Source organism: Malus domestica, chromosome 01 (assembly GCF_042453785.1).
Source record: "Malus domestica chromosome 01, GDT2T_hap1".
Taxonomy (NCBI): Eukaryota; Viridiplantae; Streptophyta; class Magnoliopsida; order Rosales; family Rosaceae; genus Malus; species Malus domestica.
In genome coordinates, this window is record NC_091661.1 from 23,283,471 (window position 1) to 23,298,210 (window position 14,740).

Consider the following 14,740-nt stretch of genomic DNA (forward strand, 5'->3'; position numbering starts at 1 on the left):
GTAAGGATTGCAAAGTTATACCGGGGGAGAGCTTGGCTAATCTACATCGTTTGTTGGTGATGGATGTACATATCAAAAGAGTGAGAAAAAAGAACAAGACTTGGAAGTGCCCAAAGACTAGATGGTGGAATCTAAAAGGAGAAAAACAAGTCATTTTCAAAGAGCAAGTAATCACCCAGTGTGTGTGGGATAGAGAGGGGGAAGCTAGCCAAAGGTGGGATTCCATGGCTAGCTGTATCCGAAAAGTAGCAAAAGAGGTATTAGGAGAGTCCAAGGGCTTTGCTCCACACCAAAAGGAATCTTGGTGGTGGAATGAGGAGGTACAAACAAAGGTGAAGGCTAAGAAGGAATGTTGTAAAGCCTTATACAAGGATATGACCGATGAAAATGGTGAAAGGTATAGAAGAGCGAAGCAAGAGGCGAAGAAAGCTGTGAGAGAAGCTAAGTTAACGGCTTATGACGATATGTATAAGCGACTAGATACCAAAGAATGAGAGTTGGATATCTATAAACTAGCTAGAGCAAGGGAAAAGAAGACAAGGGACCTAAACCAAGTGAGGTGTATCAAGGATGAGGATGGAAAGGTTCTTGCTACAGAGAACGCAGTCAAAGACAGATGGAGATGTTATTTTCATAATCTTTTCAATGAAGGACATGAAAGGAGTACTCCTTTAGGGGAGTTGAGTAACTCAGAAGAGTGTAGAAACTACTCATTTTATCGTCGAATCAGGAAGGAAGAAGTGGTTGTAGCTTTGAAGAAGATGAAGCATAGAAAAGCAGTGGGCCCAGACGATATACCGATTGAAGTGTGGAAAGCCTTGGGAGAGACAGGTATAACATGGCTCACTGACCTTTTCAATAGGATTTTGAAAACGAAGAAGATGCCAAACGAGTGGCGAAAGAGCACATTGGTGCCTATTTACAAGAATAAGGGCGACGTACAAAATTGCATGAACTATAGGGGTATTAAGCTAATGAGTCATACAATGAAGCTCTGGGAGAGAGTCATTGAGCATAGATTGAGGCAAGAGACACGGGTTTCGGACAACCAATTCGGGTTCATGCCAGGGCGCTCAACCATGGAGGCAATCTATCTCTTACGAAGATTGATGGAAAGATATAGAGATGGGAAAAAGGATTTACACATGGTCTTTATAGATTTGGAAAAAGCGTATAATAGGGTCCCAAGAGACATTCTTTGGAGGATTTTAGAGAATAAAGGAGTACGAGTAGCATATATCCAAGCTATAAAGGATATGTATAAAGGAGCAAAGACTGCCGTAAGAACTCATGAAGGACAAACTGAAAGCTTCCTCATAACTGTAGGATTACATCAAGGCTCATCCTTAAGTCCTTACCTTTTTACGTTGGTAATGGATGAGTTAACAGGACATATTCAAGATGATATTCCTTGGTGTATGCTTTTCGCAGACGATATAGTGTTGATAGATGAAACTCAGGAAGGGGTAAATATGAAGTTTAACCTTTGGAGAGAAGTGTTGGAATCTAAAGGTCTTCGCCTAAGCCGATCAAAGACAGAATATATGGAGTGCAAGTTTAGTGTAAATGGAGGCCAAAATGAGTTAGGGGTGAGGATCGAAGATCAGGAAATACCAAAGAGCGACCGTTTTCGCTACCTAGGATCTATCTTGCAAAAGAACGGAGAATTAGATGGAGATCTTAACCATATAATACAAGCTGGATGGATGAAGTGGAAGAGTGCATCCGGCGTGTTGTGTGATCGTCGTATGCCACTGAAGCTTAAGGAAAAATTTTATAGGATGACAATAAGGCCGGCGATGCTGTATGGCACAGAATGTTGAGCGGTGAAGCATCAACACGTACACAAAATGGGTGTAGCGGAGATGAGGATGCTTCGTTGGATGTGTGGGCACACGAGAAATGATAAGATTAGGAATGAGGATATCCGAGGTAAAGTAGGAGTAGCCGAAATTGAAGGAAAACTGAGAGAAAATCGGTTACGGTGGTTTGGACATGTGCAAAGAAGGCCTACTGACGCTCCGGTTAGAAGATGCGACTACGGGACAGAGGTTCAGGGCCGAATGGGTAAAGGAAGACCTAGGAAAACTTTGGAAAAGACTCTAAGAAAAGACTTAGAGTACTTGGATCTAACGGAGGACATGACACAGGATTGAGCACAATGGCGTTCTAAGATTCATATAGCCGACCCGACTCAGTGACTTGGATTTTTCAAGTCTCCAATCAAGAAGTTTTCCCCACTCGGGAAATTAAGGGAACATTATCTCAACCTACATGCTCCACTCACAAAGCTTCAACATACAAGCTTCAACAAAAGAAAAATTCAAAGAACTTAGTGAAGAAGGCTTTGGTGTATTTAACACAATACATTGAAATGAAACAAAGCTTATTTATTGATATCTCTAAGAAGTTACAAATATGTACATATACACGAGTCAAAATAAACAAACAAGAGGGAACCTTCACAAAGGTTGCTTAGGAGAAGTCTCAGCAGTCGGCAAAGCCCCAGAAAGAGAAGGCACCGGAGAAGGATCATTCGGAGCCTCAGTACTGGACAGCACCTTAGAGGGAGGAGGCATCGGAGGTTGATCATTTGGAGCTTCATTACGCAGTACAGCCCCAGAAGACGAAGGCAATAAATGCCTTTAGAACAAACCCACAAACCTCTGATGATCATGTAAAATCTGACCATCAGATTCCTTCATCTGATCAAGCTTCCTCTTCATGTTTGTAGCATAGTCATGTGCAAGCCGGTGCAATTGTTTATTCTCATGCTTGAGCCCTCTAATCTCCTGTTTGAGACTCATCACTTCAGCCGCCAATGATTCAACTTGGCGGGTTCGAGCAAATAGGCGTTGGGCCATATTAGACACAGAACCTGCACACTGAACACTGAGAGCCAAAGAATCCTTAACAGCCAACTCATCAGACCGTTTGGAAAGTAGTCTGTTATCTTTGGGAGTGAGAAGGTTCCTGGCCACCACCGCAGCGGTCATATCATTCTTCATCACGGAATCCCCAACGGTAAGAGGACCAGTAGGGGATAAGAAGGATGGGCGCCATATGTTGTCTGGAGAAGGCGTGGCTGCCTCTTCAACAAGGTTCAAATCAAAACGACGGTCAGAGGGGCCAGACATTTTCAAAGGTGTTGAAGAGAAAAGGGGTCGGACAAATCAAGATCTTAGAAATGCAAGAAGGGAGCTTCTACTGGTGGAGACTCAAGTGTGCTTTGGAACTTAATACCAGCCTCTATAAAAATCTGCACTCGATGGAGCTTCAGAAATCGAAGAGGCGCCTGCTCAGAAATCGAAAAGGCGTTTGCTTTCTCAAAAGTTGGGCTGCTCAGAGACCACGAGGGCCGATCTCAGGAATCGAAGAGGCGTTTGCTTTCTCAAAAGCTGGGCTGCTCAAAGACCACGAAGGTCGATCGCAGAAATCGAAGAGGCGCTCGCTTTCTCAAAAGTTGGGCTGCTCAGAGACCACGAGGGCCGATCTCAGAAATCGAAGAGGCACCTGCTTTTTCAGCCTTGTCAGCACCTGTCACATGCACACTCAACTTTGCGGAAATTACGAGCATTCTGTCGAAGATTTCTAGTGAAGTAGAAAGCACGTGAATGTTACTGTTCAATCATTCACTTTCCACATGCAACATCAGCTCACGGGTACCACAGATAACTTTGCCAAAAATCTCTGACAAACTTTAGACACGTGAAGCTTGCAGCTCCCATTACATCGCTATGACCAAGAAGGGTAAAAGAATAGCAAAGAAACAGCACTAACAAAGTTTAGACACATAAATTTTGAAGGTCTAGCTACCATATTATTACCCACAAGGGTAAAGGAACAGGACCACTGCTGGATAATTGGAAAGTCCCTGTGGGTCAACCTCTGTGCTCCGTGGCAAGGTAGACTAGCAAACAGGCCTAACCTTTACTCACATTCGAGAAAACACTCTCAACAAGATTGCTTGCTTCAAGATCGAAGAGACACCGTCCTCCGAATCTCGAGAGCCAGACTCCCAACATGATTACTTTCTCAAAAAGTGACGAGACACCGCTCTCCGAATCTCGAGAGCCAGACTCCGAGCAGGATTGCTTTCTCAAAAATCGAAGAGGCACCGTTCTCCGAATCTCGAGAGACAGATCCCCGACAGGATTGCTTGTTCGAAAACCGAAGAGACACCGCTTTCTCAACTTCGAGAGCCCCTTAGATAAAGCTTGTCTGTAATCCTCACACCGCTTTCTCAACTTCGAGAGCCAGATCTCATTGGATAAAGCTTGTCTGTAATCTTCACACGTAACATCAGCTTTCCAGATACCACAGACCACTTTTTCAAAGTGCTCTGACAGAGTTAAAACACGTGAAGCTGGCAGCTCCCACTACCGTGCTATGACCAAGCAGGGTAAAAGAATAGTATTACTCCTTCTTGTTAGGGATACTCCTATATATGTCGACCTCCATCCTCAACGGACAGGCAGACCTGCAAAATTGCTCAACCCTTCCTCATATCTGAGAGGGCACTCCCAACGAAGCCTCTCGAAATACTCAGCTTTCTTTCCCCCCGAGAATACCTCTGCAAACAAGCTACACCAGCGCAAGAATATCTCATATCATCAGGGTTAAAAGCAAGAGTATCCCATATCATGCTTTTTCCCTGTCTTTTCCTTTGGCCTTGTTCTTACCTGCAAGACAAGGAGAAATAGAGCAATCAATCAGCACTTGGAATCAAGCTTCCAGTCCGGAACTGACTGCCTGGAACCCCATTACTCTCGAGTACTCATCTTCAACATCTTATGCTTCCCGAGAAAATACCACATCTGCCTGAGAAACAAATAGGGCAAGTGAGAAGGATACAAGGAAGCATGTGGAGACAAGCGCAACAGAACACGTGCCGATACATCCACTACTTTGTCAACAGCAAAAGTATCCCATATCAGCAGGGTCGAACGTACTCTAGATTTGATGGATTTGTTTTGACCCTCAAATTCTTCAGTCGGCCTTATACTCTGGCAGAAACAAGAAAACCCTCCAGCCAGTTCAAGAATAAGCCTGTGGAAAGTTACTTCTTCAAAAGCAAAAGTATCTCATATCACCTTTTCTCCTTTTCTTCTCTTTATCCTTCATGCTACCTGCAAGATAAGGAGAAGGATAACAATCAGCCGGAACTCAAAATCAAACTTCTGATCTGGGACTGATTGCTTGGAGCTCTGATTGCTTACCTTGTCTGTCACCTCTTTCAGCAGATCCCCTAGCTCGGCGACTTGGGGGACTCCTACTACATGGTTTGTATCGCGCTTGACCAAGCCTGAAACTACAAGTAAGCGTCAAGTGAAATTGATACATTACCTTGTGCATCTCCACCAGTTAAAGATACCACCCATGGAGGGAGGAAGAGTACTTCCAAAGAAGATGCCACATCTACCTATGAGACAGATAAGGCAAGTGAAGACGATACCACACTTCGGTACTTAAAAGTTTCGTGATTACGAGATCATTCTTCCACAATATTTCCTAATGTCATTTGTACTAAATCATTCACTTGTACTCATTAAAGGAGAGCTTGAACCTATATATTGTGTAAACCCTTCACAATTAATGAGAACTCCTTTACTCCGTGGACGTAGCCAATCTGGGTGAACCACGTACATCTTGTGTTTGCTTCCTGTCTCTATCCATTTACATACTTATCCACACTAATGATCGGAGCAATCTAGCGAAGATCACAAACTTAATATTTAAGATGATATTCTTTGGTGTATGTTTTTCGCAAACGATATAGTGTTGATAGATGAAACGCAGGAAGGGGTAAACGCGAAGCTTAACCTTTAAAGAGAAGTGTTGGAATCTAAAGGTCTTCGCCTAAGCCGATCAAAGACAGAATATATGGAGTGCAAGTTCAGTGCAAACGGAGGCCAAAATGAGTTAGGGGTGAGGATCGGAGATTAGGAAATACCAAAGAGCGACCGTTTTCGCTACCTAGGATCTATCTTGCAAAAGAACGGAGAATTTGATGGAGATCTCACCCATAGAATACAAGCTGGATGGATGAAGTGGAAGAGTGCATCCGGCGTGTTGTGTGACCGTCGTAGGCCACTGAAGCTCAAGGGAAAATTTTATAGGACAACAATAAGGCCGGCAATATTGTATGGCATAGAATGTTGGGTGGTGAAGCATCAACACGTAGGTGTAGTGGAGATGAGGATGCTTCGTTGGATGTGTGGGCACACGAGAAATGATAAGATTAGGAATGAGGATATCCGAGGTAAAGTAGGAGTAGCCGAAATTGAAGGAAAGATGAGAGAAAATCGGTTACGGTGGTTTGGACATGTGCAAAGAAGGCCTACTGACGCTCCGGTTGACCACGGGACAGAGGTTCAGGGCCGAAGGGGTAGAGGAAGACCTAGGAAAACTTTGGAAGAGACCCTAAGAAAAGACTTAGAGTACTTGGATCTAACGGAGGACATGATACAAAACCGAGCGTAATGGCGTTCTGGGATTCATATAGCCGACCCCACTTAGTGGGAAAAGGCTTTGTTGTTGTTGTTGTTGTTGTTGTTTTGTTTTTTAAAGTCTTTGTTATGATTGAGGTGTTGTAGTTCGATATAAATCATAAATTTAAATAAAACCTCAGTTGTTTGATGCTAATTATCGAGACAAGACTTCACATCTGAATGTGTTCATTGGGCCGTAACCATATGGCTTTAAATCGTGCTGGCCTCATTAAGTTTGGGACAATATAATTGCAGTGTTAGAACGGATTTAGTAGGGCGCTTACACTGGTTCGTACACAACACAGTTTGTTGGCTTATCTATGATTTCATTGCTTTATTTGTAATGGGGATTAATCATGATTGATGATCATATGGCAAGCAAGACTGATTAAAATCATTAAGTGCATCATCAGTGCATGTATATCAGACCGTGCACATACAAATGTAACTAAACAAGGCATTGACATGTTTTGAAATCTTCCTGCTTAATTACCATTTAATTCCATGTGTTATCTTTGGATGGAAATCTCTAGCTAGTAGGTTAAACAAATGATTACAGAAGAAATTTGTGTATCCAGCCACACTAATCTGGTTAAATAAAAAGGTCCAATTAGTCTGTCACTATCACCAGAGAAATCCAACATGACTTTTAACCTGCAAATAAGTACAAGCAAAATGATCATAACAAATTTATATTCCGTTGATCAATACAAAACTCCTTGATCAAAACAACAAATTTGCAGTGGAATCAAAGTACTACATGCAGACATCTTCTCGTCGGTTGTTAATAGGCACCCGCTTAATTGTTCAAAAGCAAAGCAATCTGTGTTTTTGAACCCATTGATATATCTGTTGGAAATTTTCACAATATATGTTCAGTGCTCAAGGGGTATATACACATAAAATATGGAAGGTACTCAGAAGTAAAAGGATTTTAATTACTACGTACCCTATTTGTAACTTGGCTTTCACAAAGTTCTTTTTATTCGGTGGGGGGCCAAGTACCCAGAAGTTGTCATACAGTCCTTTAACTCTGATATTTTGCAAAGAAGACTGGTAAAGGATTATACGGTACAATGGTGAAAGATAAATGGACCTAGAAATTAACTGCAGATAATGTGAGATCTACTCATGTGCCTCCAGTGATAGAAAAAATTTCTGGGTACCATTTTGTCCCGAAGGAAAAAAAAAGTTAAGAGTTGTTCATACTAGACCCTTGAGTATCATCCCAAAATTTATAAAAAAATGTCAGTTTCAAGTCTTCTGTCATATCGTGTCATAAAAGAACAGACAATAGATTTGGTAGATGCCATTGTCTTTTAAGATTTCACAGAGATTAATATGCACAATTCAGCAGGTGCAGGGTTTTATGCTAAGGGTCAATATTATGGGCTTTTACATGATCGGTCCCGATGCAATAGTAGTAAAACCACTCATTATATATTGTATTTTAGTTTGTTCAGATTTCGGTGTGGAACGTTTCATTCATCTTAAACATAAGCCTTAGTTTTGATATGGTGGCCGCTCGTAAAAATTATGAGCAGCTTGAATGCTGTTTTATAACTGCAGTTCATTTACACTTGGCTGGTTCTGTGGATAGATTTATTAATATCCCGTGCCCTAGCTTATATTTTTCCATGGTTTTTCTCCATGCTTGATGAATTTTAGATTGGAAAACCTTAATTTTTTTCAATTTGGGTTAATGGGTAACCTACTTTCAGTTGGTCTCATGAAATAGAAGTTGGTAGAGGGCGCTTTAAATCGTGTTATTTATCAGCGGATACTGTGTTCTAATGAATTATGATGAATGCACATGCTCAAAAAAAGTCGTTAAGAGATTTTTCAGTGTAATTAGAACACGGAATGGTACACCACGTGTGTTCTACAAATAGTGGAATATGTGTGTTAGAAAATTAATAACTTAAAAAATAAAATTTCTCATCATTTATATAAAAACACGTGATGTACTATACGTGTTCTGATCACGTTGAAACATTGACTTGAAGTCATTAATGAAAAAGAGAAAGAAGAAGCCAATGAAATTGTCGGTGGGAGAAAAGCAACATGATGAATTTCCTTTTCATGTTTCTATTTATGGGTAACTAAGAAGTATATTCAACGACACAAATGTAAAGTTGAGACGTAAAATTCATATTTACATCTTATTTTATATTTTTAAGATTGTAAATGTGAGTTTTATTATAATAAAAAATGTAAATTTGTTATCATATTCGCTTTTCTCACTTTGACAGCGGGACTCACCTTCAAAAAAATTTAAAAAAATATATATATTTACATTTTTTCATTATTGAAGAGATTTTAGTAGGGCTGGGTTCGGTTCTTATCGGTTCGGTTTTTTGCCAAAACCGAAACCAAACCGAAATTTCGGTTCGGTTCGGCTCAAATTTTTTTCAGTTTTTTTCGGTTCTGTTTTTTCGGTTCGGTTTCGGTTTTTTTTCGGTTTTTTTTTTTTTCCTCCAAAAAATGCAAAACAGCCACAACAAATCCAGGCTTCAGCAGCAGCATACCCAAAACAAATTAATCAAACCGTATGTACTCTCACAAATTAATCAATCCTCAACTAATAGTCTAATAGTGTTCATAAATGAAGTTACCTAACCAAATCCAGCATACCCAAAACAAATTGCAAAACCATGAAATTTAGAAGCTACAGATCAAATTCATCAGAAGTTCAGAACCAACAAAATTGAAAAAAAAAATCTGCAAACGAAAATTAACCAACAACACAACACAAAAACAAAGAACCATGGATCATGGATCTGCAACGATTAATGACTGCCCTCGTCCGCCGTCAACTGCCCATCAGTCCCATGTTGTGCCACTGGACTGCTCCACTGCCACTGTGGTTTGGCTCTCCTCTTTGCTACCGTCGAAATCCACAAAGAGAGATAGTGATTTGGAGGAAGAGAGGAAGGGGAGAGAAAGAGAGAGAGAGAGAGGCAGAGAGGAAATAGCGGAGGGGAGAGAGTGCTTGAGAAAAGGGAAAACCGAAATGGGATTGGGAGAGTGACGGCTAGGGTTTTTAATCTTAAGAAATTTTATAAAGCATTAAATATTAGAAACCTATAAATATATTACTGGTACAATTATAACAACACAAAGCCTACAGTCAAGTTGGCTTGAAGGAATTATCCCCCCTGGACGGAAGGGGTAAGATTCCTCACAGCAGCAGGTTTTTTAAGTATTTATATTTAATTAAGTTAAAAAGGTTGTTGATTGCTCAAAAAAACTAAAAAACTTTTCTGAAACCCTGGAGGCATGAGGATTCGAACCCATGCACAGGGACTTGAAAAGTTTCAAGCAAACCAACTTGGTAACAGGTTATGTCTTGTTGTGATTGTATCACTAAATTATTTATAATATTGAAAACAAAATTAAATATATATATCTGTTCGGTTCGGTTCGGTTCGGTTTCCGAACCTTAAAAACCGAAACCGAACCAGCCAGATTCGGTTCGGTTCGGTTTGGCAGTTTCGGTTCGGTTTTTTTCGGCCTCGGTTCGGTTTGGTTTTCGGTTTTTTTCGGTTTTCGGTTATTTGAACCCACCCCTAGATTTTAGGCCAACTAAAAATATAAATACCCATTTCAAGACATTTGCATATGTGATTTTAATCCGGGATTGATTCACGAGGCTCATTCTGCATTGTTTTACAGCCATCCTCAGAATTACCTGTTTTTGTTTCTATTCATAGTTTAACGTGGAAAAATCACCTTAATTTGATACTATTTACTCATTTTGAATCTTATCATGAAATCTAGTATTTCTTTTTTTATTTTATTTTATTATTATTAAGAGGAGAGGGAGGGTTCGAAATTATTATAATAATTCAGGATAAGAGAAAGTTTCGAACTGAGACGCGTGTTTGGAAATCCAATACCCTATCCACTAAGTGACTAAATTATTAATTTGTTGCAACGATGGTCTATGAACTATACATCGTAATTAAAATACAACATAAGGTAATCTCACAAATAGTTACAGTGTTATGCAAAAAATGAGAGGGTTTTTACACAGTTTAAAACCTTAGCCGCTATCCTCTTCCTCTCCAAACTCAGCCCCAGAACCTGCAAACTCCAGCCGCCGGTCCCTTGCTTCGGCTTGGGACCGGTGGCAGCCTCGCCTCCTATCCATTTCTCCATATTTATTCCAGTACAGGGCTTCTTCCCTGTTTTTGGGACTATATCTGCGGGTTTGGGCTGGTGATTTTTTGTTATTGGGGAGTCTGATCCCCCCCCCAATGGCTTGATTTTCTATGTTATGTGGTCCTTCTCAACTGTTTAGTGGTGGCTCTGCCTTCCCCTGGCGACCTTGGCTCGTGGGTGCAGCGGACTTGCAATAGTTGCAGGTGGTGATGGGTCAATGGATTGGTTTTAATTATTTTAATTATTTTAGTTTAGTCCTGGTCTTCTTATAAAATTGCTCTCTAGGGTTCCTAGGTCTTCTTAGGTTTCATTAGGAGAAGCGACTGCTTCGTCTACGGCGATGGCACCGAGTTACCTTGATTCTGTGTTCGTAGTTCTGCGGGCATAGGTCTTCTACTGATACTATGTGGATGTTGGTCCAATTAATCCAATTTGTTGAAGACATTTTCTACCGGTGGTTTAGACTAAGTTGCAGCGTGTGGAAAGGACTATGGAAGAAATGGTCGAAAGCTTTGCCCCACGATTGGCACTCACTGCATGAAATGGTCGAAAGCTTTGTAACCAATCAGTTTAGTGGGTTGAAGACCCCCCGAGTTGCATATTTTGTTCAAAGATAGTTCGGAATTTGTTATGGATTGACATTTGAGGACACGTCCTTTATGTTGTGCGGTACACTCTTTTCCCTTTGACGGGAGTGAAATTCATGGCAAGGTTTTATCGAGGCCCAGTATGCACACTATCCTCAGTTTGTTTGTATACTGAATTTGCTTGCAATGAATTATCGTACTTCTCTAAAAAAATGAGAGGGTTTCTCTTTTGAAGCTTCTTAATTATCTATGTATCAATAATGTTGCTTGGATCATATTTATTGATTACATTATTGGTCAACTTGCAATATAAGTGAACCTATCTAAGTATGCAAGACCTACTTTGGTATGAATAATGTTGTATAGATCATATTTATTGATTACGTTAATAAATGTGGTCCAAATAGTGACACTTTATATGGTTTATTTCTGTTATGAAGTAATTGGAATTTGGGTAAATATAATATGACTTGTGATAGGGTACAAGCCTTTGAGGAGTTGGCCACAAGGGAACTTCTTGCCCCTCCAGAAAATTCCAAGTAGTTGCAGACTTGGTTGCTATCTCCAAAACAGAGACTACATGCTACTTTCTGGAAGTCTCATATGGGTGGCAGAACAAATTTTTCGTAATAAGAGAAATGTCAAAGGGACTCTCTCAAAAGTAGGATTTTTTAAGAATTCTTTGCCTTATAATGTTTGAACGTGAATTAACGTAAAACTGTTAAATAACAAAAAATTCAAGAAGAATTTCAGTTTTGAGAGAGTTCCCTTAACATTTCTCTTCGTAACAATATATCATTCTCCTTTCTGCAGTTCAAGTTGTAGCAAAACAATTTTTTATTTTTCTAATTAATTAACAATATCATGAAAAAATCACGACCTTTGACCTATATACTTCACATTTTATGAAATACATCAAATCAATGCAATTTTTCCTTACAAAAACAACAGATTACTCAGAAAAATTAAAATAAAAAACTTCCAAAATTACTCACTGATCTAACTATGCCTCTCCTGAAAGCGTTGACCATCAACACAAATTGCATTCATAACCTCCTCAAATCTGACAAAGCTCAAATATTCATCGTTGATCCAGCTATACTTCTCCATGAAAGGATTCACTATGGTTTCTGGAGGGTAAGTTTCTATGCAATCTTTCCACACATTGGCATTTTCCATGTCCCTCAAAATCTCCCACACACAATTGTTGCACTCATAGCCCGCTCCAAAGCTCACCATAAGAATTTTCTCACCCTTTTTAAGCCTCCTCTTAGCCTCCATGTACCCCAAAACATACCAAAGCCCACCCGAAGACGTGTTCCCAAATCGGTGCAGCGCCATTCGCACAGGCTCGAGATCATAGTCGTTGAGTCCTAAGCTCTTTCCAACCCCATTTACAACTGCAGCTTCTGTTGGGGGTATGCAAAAATGATCAAGTCCTGCCTTGAGATTCAAGCCAGCATTTGCAACTTTGTTTTGACGGCTTGACACTATAACATAGCGAAGTAATTCTGTAAGCGGTAACACTTTTCGCAGTAGGATTCGAAGGTTCATGGTAAGAGCTTTGGCTGCTACTTTGGCTATGCTTTTGCTGAGATTAAAACCACGGAATCCATTTTCATCTTCTACTTGCATGGAGCAGCCATATCCTTCATCGAGTGAACCAAGATGCGTTCGCACGATGCATTGCAATTTCAAAAGTGATCGATGCTTGAGATGCATTTTGTTTGTAAAGATCATAGAACACCCTCCTGAGCGATACAGGCAGTTAGCAAGCATCATGGGCTGAACTTTGCCGCGGTACCAATTCGGAGCAAGCGATTCTGTGCTGACAAGGACGGCATTTACATTCTTGTACGTCTTGAACAAGTTCTGCACAAGATCAATGGCCACGAGGCTTCCACTGCACCCCATCCCCGAGAGGTTGAACGCCTTGATGTCCGTCTTCATCTTGTAACGGTTTATGATCCTAGCCGTTAGAGAAGGTGCAGGAGAGAACAACGACACGTTGACCACTAGTATGTCAATTTTTGAAGGTGAAATTCCTGTTTTGTGGAATAGCTTGTCAAGCGTGCCAAACATTATGTCGTCCATCTCCCACAGTGAGTCTTCCAAACTAGGACAGTCTTCGCAGCCGGCGATGACATTTCTTGGACCGTAGGTTTCCTCTCCAAGGCCCGAGTTAACGATGGTTTTGAGGAGAAACCTGTATTCTTCCAGCCCCAGATTTGTGTTGCGGCGGATGATCTTGACGCAGGATTCGGTGTCCAGCTTCCGCTCGTCTGTGGCCTTGTAGCACTCATAGGCTAATAAGTAGCATTGTTGGTGCCTCCATTGAAGCAGCAACTCACACAGGTAGATGCAAGCAAAGAATATAAGCAATAAACACATTGCTAACAAGAGCTCCATGGTGGTAGAGAGAGAAATTGAGAGATTTCTAATGTTTGGTAGTTCTACTTCTACTCAGTGCTTTGTGGTGATTTTATACTAAAACTGTTGAGTAATTAATCTTGTTATGATATAATTCCTTATATTCTTATGTTGTAAATTGAGGCCAAGTTTTAATGACGAATACTATTTAATAGGATTCACGTGGTATGCCTATCCAATTTCATTGGCATGTCATAATGAAGATAAGTTGATTATCATGTGTCAACACGCGAATGATTCCGTTCAATTTTACCTGTTGCAATGGCTAAATCTACTTGTCCCCTCACTTACAATTAACTAATCTTTATCTTCCAAATATCATAATCGGAACCGTTCATTTTCCTTATCATCATCTAAAAATTATATTTGCAAAACATCATTCATTTTAGAGATCGTTTAGTCATCCATACATATACCAATCAACGATTTTGGTAACAAATAACATCCTCATGATGAACCGTCAATTTGTTTTATGCATTATGGATGGCTAAAAGATCTCCAAATTAAACTCTTTTTTTTTTTTTTTTGCATATATATGTGATCTTTAGAAGGTGCTAAATCATACGAACAGTTCCGTTTATAATGTTCGGGAGTAAAGATTCGTTAAATTGTAAGTGGGTGGACTAGTAGATTCCCATAGGAGAACACAAGCATTATCACCTTCTTCTTGTCATCCTCGACATCCACTAAAGATCATCCACGTTTGGTTATATGGATGTGTCAAACAAATCTATGGTTATTATAACAAATATAATATTTAGAAGACGATAGAAAGAATAATAAATTATAATCATAACGTTTATACAGTAAAATAATGTTATGTGAGGAGTAAGGTACGTAAGTATATATCAACCTAACAAAACCTTGTTAATAAATAGGAAATACTTAATGTTGCACACAATAATACCTGATGATGTCGAAAAGATCCAGCCTGTAATTATGGTTGGTATGAGTGAATGAAGGACGAAGCTTATGAATTGTACTAGTTAAACCCTGTAAGCCAAGAAAACACACACACTGAACTGAACCAATGGACCAATGGACCATCCCCTCCATTTATATCATCCT

General features: G+C 40.1%; 1 protein-coding gene across 1 annotated transcript; it reads right to left on the reverse strand.

Moving 5' to 3' along the window:
- Window positions 1–12,036: 12,036 nt before the first annotated feature.
- LOC103433444 (3-ketoacyl-CoA synthase 19-like) lies at window positions 12,037–13,680 on the reverse strand. Its single transcript, XM_008371711.4, has one exon. The coding sequence runs from the start codon at window positions 13,649–13,651 to the stop codon at window positions 12,242–12,244; it is 1,410 nt and encodes a 469-aa protein (XP_008369933.1). The 5' UTR covers window positions 13,652–13,680; the 3' UTR covers window positions 12,037–12,241.
- Between the last annotated feature and the right edge of the window lie 1,060 nt (window positions 13,681–14,740).